The sequence below is a fragment of the Corythoichthys intestinalis genome, chromosome 10 (assembly GCF_030265065.1).
Source record: "Corythoichthys intestinalis isolate RoL2023-P3 chromosome 10, ASM3026506v1, whole genome shotgun sequence".
In the NCBI taxonomy this organism is placed as follows: Eukaryota; Metazoa; Chordata; class Actinopteri; order Syngnathiformes; family Syngnathidae; genus Corythoichthys; species Corythoichthys intestinalis.
Window position 1 is genome coordinate 34733671 of NC_080404.1, and position 9048 is coordinate 34742718.

General features: G+C 36.6%; 2 protein-coding genes across 3 annotated transcripts in view; one reads left to right on the forward strand and one right to left on the reverse strand.

Annotated features, from left to right (window-relative positions):
• Positions 1-2931, forward strand: part of LOC130923009 (follistatin-related protein 1-like) — a 40884-nt gene extending 37953 nt beyond the window's left edge. Inside the window, exons 11-13 of one of the 2 annotated variants that reach the window (XM_057848367.1) lie at positions 645-755; positions 860-954; positions 2604-2931. In XM_057848367.1, the coding sequence (XP_057704350.1) occupies positions 645-755; positions 860-954; positions 2604-2627 (230 nt within the window). In that variant the 3' untranslated portion in view covers positions 2628-2931. The remainder of the gene's footprint in view (positions 1-644; positions 756-859; positions 955-2603) is intronic. The other variant, XM_057848369.1, reaches the window with a different exon arrangement.
• A 198-nt stretch (positions 2932-3129) lies between these two features.
• Positions 3130-8160, reverse strand: runx2a (RUNX family transcription factor 2a). The gene is made up of 5 exons (XM_057847573.1): positions 7978-8160; positions 7700-7859; positions 7500-7604; positions 7345-7419; positions 3130-3452 (listed from the first exon to the last, which is right to left on the reverse strand). Exons 1-5 carry the CDS (start codon positions 8158-8160, stop codon positions 3130-3132), a joined length of 846 nt encoding a protein of 281 aa, XP_057703556.1.
• Positions 8161-9048: the final 888 nt, after the last annotated feature.

The following is a 9048-nucleotide window of genomic DNA, read 5'->3' on the forward strand; positions in this document are numbered from 1 at the left end:
AAGATGGCGGCTGTTGACTAACGCCGGCAAGTCTGTCATTTCGCATCTAGTTCTTTATACATGTGTATCTACCGTAGCATTATTTCGTGTAGTTTGTAGCGGCTGGCGAGAGGCAGTCGGGTATTATTGTTTTTTTATCTAGTGGCATGAGTTGAGCCAAAGCCGCAAGTTGAAAATTCTCATTACACGGGTAATGACAAGCTTGATGTTTACTCTCGGTCTGTTCCTCATTGCTTTACTTGACATATTTCCATAATCAGAATTTGGATGTTTGTGAATCGTTCTCGAATCTTCCACGGCTGAATCGCGAATAATCTAAGAATCGGAAATTTTGTTTTCTAAGGATCAATGCAAAAGGTGCATTTGACAGTGGACTCTGAGTGTGTGTGCTTTGCTATGCTTAGAAACTGAAGAGTGTTGCTGAATAGTGGCACACTCACGCTAGTAGGTAGCAAGAGCACCCAAAGTGGCAACATCACCAAGAAACTCCAGGCCACCGAGAAAAATAATTGAACATAATATTTGTGTCCAACAAGTACGTATCTTGTACAAGAATGTACAAACCCAAAATGAGATCTTTTGTTATCCACTAGATTTGTGTTGCCAAAAATGTGCATTTATTATGCAAAATTTCCTGACTGTAGAGTGTGAGCTGGAGGATGAAGTTTTGGAGGAGGGCGCTGAAACCAGGATGAAGTGCAACAAGTGCGTATGTGCGTGTGGAAACTGGGTGTGCACTGCTCTCACTTGCAATGGTAAGAACCTTTCAAGTTTGTAATTTGTGTTCACTCGAGCAGTTTAAGATTACTTTAGCCTATTCATATACTGTATTAAAGTGTGTGATGTGTATTTTTGTCAGAAGAACCTCATGTGGATGAGAAGGACGATGGAGTTGAAGAGGAAATGACAGAAAAAGAATGGATTAGGACGGTGGCTCAACTTAATACTTTACAGGTCACTTGTTTCCAAATTATTGGGAAAAAAAACACAATTAAGGCCTGGAGGTTATGAGAAGAAAGGTTGCGCATCAGTGGTGTTACCAGGATGCCAGGTGTGGGTGGGCATCAGTCTTACCTGGGGGAAGCAAAAAAAAAAAGATACAATGCTCAAGTAGGTCGGAATCCAGCGTAGGGCTACTGCACTTTAAAACATGTTTTGTTTTCTCCTTGAGATAACTGTTGCTGTGATTTGGTCTAAACAAATAAAAGTTGATTTGATTTTATTTGACTTAGAACACATCCATGACTGAACAGTATGGACATGCAGGTGACAATGTTTTTTTTAGGTAATGTATTGTGTTTCCCCGGTTTTGTTATTATTATTTTTAGGGCTGTCAAAATTATCGCGTTAACGGGCGTTAATTATTTTTTTTTAAATTAATCACGTTAAAATATTTGACGCAATTAACGCAGATGCCCCGCTCATAGAGTTTTAAATGACAGAACACATTGAAACGCTCACTTGTTGTGTTTTATGGAGTTTTGCCGCCCTCTGCTGGCGCTTGGGTGCGACTGATTTTATAGGCATCCATGAGCATTGAGTAAGTAATTATTGACATCAACAATGGCGGGCTACTAGTTTATTTTTTGATTGAAAATTTTACAAATTTTATTAAAACGAAAACATTAAGAGGGGTTTTAATATAAAATTTCTCTAACTTGTACAACATTTTTCTATTAAGAACTACAAGTCTTTCTATCCATGGATCGCTTTAACAGAATGTTAATAATGTTAATGCCATCTTGTTGATTTATTGTTATAATAAACAAATAGTCCTTATGTACCGTATGTTGAATGTATATATCCATCTTGTGTCTTATCTTTCCATTCCAACAATAATTTACAGAAAAATATGGCATATTTTATAGATGGTTTGAATTGCGATTAATTGCGATTAATTACGATTAATTAATTTTTAAGCTGTAATTAACTCGATTAAAATTTTTAATCATTTGACAGCCCTAATTATTATAGTTATTCTTTGTTCCGCAGCCCCTTTGAGCTCCATTTGACCACTTTAGAATGCTTCAAAATGCACCAAAATCGGCAGGCAGGTCAAGACAGATGCAATCTTTTATACCGTGTAAAGACAAATTCTAAATACGCTATGTAGCGCCCCCTAGCAGTCATTCTTTGTCCTGCCGACGCTTTGAGCCCTACTTTGACCCCCACAGAATGCTTCAAAACTCGCCAAACTCAACAGCCAGGTGAACACTGGTAAAAACTTTGATAAAATGTAAAAAAAAAAAAAAAAAAAAAAATGTGTCCTTGGAACAAAACCAACATTTCATTTTATTTATTTATTTTTATTGAGGTGAAAGAGGGGGTAACAACGCAAAGGTTAAAACACATCAGTACTACATGAATGGGGTACCATACGCGGTGTCCAGACTCCCGTTAGTACTACATCCAATTTTCTCTGGGTGGGCAGAGCGTGTCCGTGGCTGGGCACTGCCCACCCCTGCCCCCCTCTGGTACTGCCCCTGTTGCACATACTGCAAATGAACACGCAAAATGTCTTTAGGTGTGGCTGTTTTGTTCGATGAACATACCGCAAAAAAATGACATTGGAGTAAAACGTCATATGTTTCTATTGTTTTCAGGAGAACTTCCCCACGGAGTCTTGAGGTCTCAGCCAACCAACAGTTTGTAGTTGTGACATCAAACAGCGTCCTCCAAATGTTGCACTTTCTCACACTCAAGCTCATTTTCACTCTGATTTTTTTTTCCCAAAAATGATGAGTCACGACAGTTTCAAAACAGAAAATCTGGTGACAGCTAGAAATGAATTTGTATGAGTAACACATGAAGTTTAAGGGTAATGAAAGGCAGAAATTAAGTAAAACTTGTGAAAAAGTGTGGAGGAAAAAATCATGATTATATACAGTATATATTTTGTTTTACTGGTGTGTATTTTTTCCAAAACGTTTTCTAAATAAATACGCAATAATTTATAGAATATTGGTTGTTTCATTCACTGCCATTATCACTGCCAGCCCTACCAACTGAAATGAATTGGATGCCAATCATTGTCAATGGCAAAAAGTGAGTTAACTGACTTTATAGATTGTAGTTTAAAAGTTATTATTATTGTTCAAAAGCTTGATTGGATCTTTTCCTTAACATGTCTCAGTAAGGCCTCCAAACAGGCTCCTCCCCTCTAAGGGTAAAACATGCTCCTTCCATGAACGTGCTTAATGCTGCTATCACACCGCCATCCTCCCCGGCACTCTGAATGGCTTGGTTGGGCCCATAGTAGAAGGGACCACCATGGGTGAGGGGAGGAGGGGGAGCTGAGTTGAAATAGGAGGTGTAACCAGGAGGTTGGCTGGGGAAAGCCAAGGCATGATGGCGCATTCTGGGAGGTGGTGGGAAGGAAGACGTCAGGGCCGCCATCTGACCTAACAGGGATGTTTCGCGGGACCACAGCAATGACGATGAGGATCTGCAGTCTGGAGAGGACGATATCAGTTACCACACACACATATGCAATTTATACTAAGTAAATATGTAACCTGGAATACAGTGATCCTTCGTTTTTTCGCGGTTAATGGGGACCAGAACCCGCTGCGATAAGTGAAAAACCACCAAGTAACAAAACAAAAACAAACCAAAAAATTATGTGAGTTCAATGTATTTAATTAGATTTATAATTGGAAAGAGATACATATAAGACATGTTTTTTTTTTAACTTTTTTCCCCCAAAGTATAATTAAAAAAAAAAAACTTATGTGTGTGTTAATATTTATTTATGTTTTTTAAGCACTTCAAAAGTTATAATTATGATAAGTTTTAAACATGTTACTGTCCCACAGAATTATTTTTAAATAAGAATATGGTAGAAAAATGCTTGTCTTGTCTTTATTAAATGCTTCATTGAGTGAGTCCACTCAAATCCGTTCAAGCTGCTCACTTCCACACATTGAGTTGCCACAGCAACTGTTTAACAAGTTAAACGATGATTGACGCATGCAGCGCTTTGAAGTTTGTGTCGCTGGCAAGATCAAACCCAAATGTCTGTCAATCATCGTTAAATAATAAGCAACTCTAGTGCACTGCCTGACCAACAAAGAGCAGAGAGAAAGAGGGAGGGAGGGAGGGAGGGAGGGAGGGAGGAAGAGTGAGACTAGTGAGCCCTCCCACAGAATTAGGGTGTTGCCAATTGACATCTGGATAATTAAAGTCGCCTAGTATAATGGATTTGTCTACTTTAGCTGGTGTGGGAGATTGGTAAGACAGCAAAAAATGAATTTCCTTCCGACTCTGTACTGATGGGCAAAAAGTAGGGCTGTCAAATGATTAATATTTTAATAGAGTTAATCACAGCTTAATAATTAATTACTCGTAATTAATCGCAATTTAAACCATCTCTAAAATATGCCATATTTTTCTGTAAATTATTGTTGGAATGGAAAGATAAGACACAAGACGCATATATACATTCAACATACTGTACATAAGTACTGTATTTGTTTATTATAACAATAAATCCACAAGATGGCATTAACATTATTAATTATTAATAGGGCTGTCAAACGATTAAAATTTTTAATCGAGTTAATCACAGCTTAAAAATTAATCGCAATTCAAACCATCTATAAAATATGCCATATTTTTCTGTAAATTATTGTTGGAATGGAAAGATAAGACACAAGATTGATATATACATTCAACACACTGTACATAAGTACTGTATTTGTTTATTACAACAATATGGCATTAACATTATTAACATTCTGTTAAAGCGATCAATGGATAGAAAGACTTGTAGTTACTTAAAGATAAATGTTAGTACAAATTATAGAAATTTTATATTAAAACCCCTCTTAATGTTTTCGTTTTAATAAAATTTGTAAAATTTTCAAACAAAAAATAAACTAGTAGCTCGCCATTGTTGATGTCAATAATTACACAATGCTCATGGTGCTGAAACCCATAAAAGCAGTCGCACCCAAGTGCCAGTAGAGGGCGACAAAACACCAAAAAACACAAGTAACAAGTGGACATTACACTGTGCTGTCATTTTAATCTGTTTGAGCGGGGAATGTGCATTAAATGCATCAAATATCTTAATGTGATTAATTGAAAAAAATAATTACCACCCGTTAACGCGATAATTTTGACAGCCCTAGTATGTATATAATAAATGTTTTTTAAGCACTTCAAAAGTTATAATTATGATAAGTTTTACACATGTTACTGTCCCACCGAATTATTTTTAAACAAGAATATGGTAGAAAAATGCTTGTCTTGTCTTTATTAAATGCTTCATTGAGTGAGTGCACTTAAATCCGTTCAAGCTGCTCACTTGCACACAATGAGTTGCCACAGCAACTTTTTAATAAGTTAAACGCTGATTGAAGCATGTGGCGCTTTGAAGTTTGTGTCGCTGGCAAGATCAAACCCAAATGTCTGTCAATCATCGTTAAATAATGAGCAACTCTAGTGCACTGCCTGACCAACAAAGAGCAGGAAAGGAGGGAGGGAGGTAGGGAGGATGAGTGAGACTAATGAGCCCTCCCGCAGAATTAGGGTGTTGCCAATTAACATCTGGATAATTAAAGTCGCCCAGTATAATTGATTTGTCTCCTTGAATAAAGGGTCTAAAAATTTCCATTAATCGTCTGTTCGTGGGAGATTGGTAAAACAGCAAAGAAAGAATTCCCTTCCAAACCTGTAAAGATGGGCAAAAAATCAGGGCTGTCAAACGGTTAAAAATTTTAATCGAGTTAATCACAGCTAAAAAATTAATTACTTGTAATTATTTGTAATTCAAACCATCTCTAAAATATGCCATATTTTTCTTTAAATTATTGTTGGAATGGAAAAATAAGACACAAGACGGATATACTGATTCAACATACTGTACATAAGTACTGTATTTGTTTATTATAACAATAAATCCACAAGATGTATTTGTTTATTATAACAATAATTTCACAAGATGGCATTAACAAAATTAGCATTCTTTATGTTAAAGGGATACTCGGATAGAAAGATTTGTAGTTTTTAAAAGATAAATGCTAGTACAAGTTATAGTAATTTTATATTAAACCCCCTCATAATGTTTTCGTTTTAATAAAATTTGTCAAATTTTCAATCAAAAAATAAACTAGTAGCTCGCCATTGTTGACGTCATCGAGCGGTGACGTCACACGGGTTCCCTGCCATTCTTCCACAGTGTCTTTAACTACGTAAGATAGTGATTGAAATACACCACAAGGTGTCAATGGTGAGTTTTAAATTACTTAGAAATCAAGCCAATGAGTGTTTATCTTTTGTCCCTCGACTGACGCCGTAGTTCCTTGTTTACTGGTACTTCATGATCATTTGAGTGCTGGCTTCACAACATACGAAACCTCTCATAGTTTGTATATTGTGACTGAATATTGCCATACAGTGTATTTGTTGAGCTAAACGATATGTTTGAATAGAGTTTGACCAAAGTCTGAGTAAGTTTTATGTGTATTTTGCATAGCTCTTTCATTTTGTGAACATTATTCTTTTTTTTTGAGCGATAGGAATATTATTTTTGTTTTATTGTCTTTCACTAAATGATACTTATGTTTGTTGTGAAGGAGTTGCCGAAGCTTATGCCAATAAACGGCGCGGTCCAATTAACGCCTGTGTCCACTCGCCTTTCTCTCCCTCTTAGCTCTCAATGTGCAAAAAACGCCGTCATTGTAATCTGTTTGAGGCAATGCATGAGCGGGTCATTCCGCTAAATGCATCAAATATTTTAATGCGATTACTAATTTTAAAAAATTAATTACCGCCCGTTAACGTGATAAATTTGACAGCACTACAAAAAATATCTACACAATTAAAAAAAAAAAAAGTCATCCAACAAAGAGATTTACTGAGAGTTGGAGAGTTGTCAGAAAACAATTTGTCTGGTAATTTTGACAACTGAGTCTCACACAAAAAAATACGTATCACATGATGCGTAAATATGGTAGGTCCACAGTCTTATTACAAACAACTAAAACATACTATAAATTATTTTTCACTATGGCCTGACTTTTTCTACCAAATTTGGTGGTTGCCCGGCCTCACTATCATGCTTGTTAAGAGCAATATGTCAAATATAAGTGTCATTTCCGGGTTCATTTTCTAATTTTGGAAATCCAAGCTGCCCAGAGCACACAACATCAAATCACAATTAGCAGGGGATGAAAGCTTGCAGCAAAATAGTTGAGGTATTGAGGTTATTATTATTATTTTTATTATATCCAAATATCAGAATTGAAATATGGGTCGCTTTGACTGGTTTTGCTGCCCTGGATAATCGCAGAGACACAAAGTGAGATTTAAAAAAAAAAAAAAAAAATCTTCTTGTACTACGTGTTTTACCTGAAGTAGCCAAAGCGCAGCTCGAGGGCCCGTAAAGTGCAGACTCCAGTTCTTTCTGACGCTGTCCTGTAGAGACATAAAAAACAATGGCGTTAAGACCAGTAAACATATTATCCTTTCATTCTTCTTTTTTTTTTTCTACTGACGTCTGGGCACGCGCGGGCCATCCACTGTCACCTTGATTGCCCGGTGCAGTGTGGCAACCTGAGGAGGTGTGGTCAACACGTTGATGGACAGTGTGAAGCTCTTACCTGGAGAGAAAATAACTGTCATACAAGTCTAACAAGAAGTTAAAAACTCTGGAGGTAGCTATTCAACTCATTCTTTTCCCATTTCACTTTTCTACCTCTGCCACTGCGACCTATGAAGCGAAGGTCATTGAAGTGGGCGTGTCCCTGCCTCATGGTTGCGGTGGCATTGCGTAGCTCAGCGCTAATGTTCTCATCATTTCCCGCCATCAGCATGACCAGCACGCCGTCCGGGACGTCGTTGCCCAAGGAAACTACCTGAAGAAGAGAGTACATGCCTTTAATACATTGACTGCCATTGACAACGTTAGACGTCCAATCCATTTGAAATGGGAGTGTTGATCATTCACTGCTCGCAGTCACCATCCCAACTCACCGTGAATGGTCGAGGTAAGGTCTTGTTGCACCTCCAGTGATGAGGAAGGCCGCTACACAGGAAGTTGGGGCTGTCAGTGGCCACCAGGCCTCGAGGGGGTCCTGTGTCATGCTCATAGCGGTAGCAAGTCTCGGCTTCATCTGGGTGGAGGTGGGCTGGTGACGGAGCAGCTCGACGCTTCATCGCAGCATCTGATTCAAAGCAACTTTACAGATTACATACTACAATCAGGTCTTCCTCCAGTGCTTTATAAGCCTGTAGGGCTGTCAGGCTTTTCTTGTTTGTCGGTATTCAATCAATTTCCATGAGGTATTTCCAGGAATATCTTCAGTAGAATTCTATAATTTAGTTTTTAAAGAATAAAACTATTTTTAATAATAAAATGTCTTTGAAAAATACATTTCTCTAATATTCTTTTTCCTGGAAAAAAAGTTTCTCAAAAGTCAAACTTTTTTTTAACAATGGTAATACAAGAACCATACGATTATTTCTACAATATATTAAGTTTATTTTATGCCTCTTTCAAAACCAATAATTTAAATAATAATAAATAATAATTTCTTTTGAGAATGCTACCTTTTCTTTCTTAAGTGACGGCTTTTCTAAAGAACATAATTCCTCCGCTCAAATTTAATCATCGAAAAAAGATAAAACACTCCCCCCGATATTGTCTTTTTCAAAGAAGCGTTAATTTTTGACAGAAAATTATGTATTTTTTTCTTGTAAAGAAAATTCTTCCATGAAATTCCCCATCACTTCCAAATGACTTGAAAAACTAAATATAAAACGAATTTCTCTAAAAATGTAAAAAAAAATTTCGAAGATAAAATACAATTCATTTCTAAGATGAATACTGTATACTCCAAAAAAATCTTTTTTTTTTTTTTTGGTGCTTCCATACTTTAATATTAATACAATGGTGATATAATTTGTTGAGCTATCTTGTAAGAACTATACGCTGTCAAAAATATATTGTTCTTCATGAAGTATATCATTATTTATTATTTATAGTCATCTTTAGAAATGTTCTAAGAAAAAAAAGCCGGAAAACTACATATTCCACCATTCCGT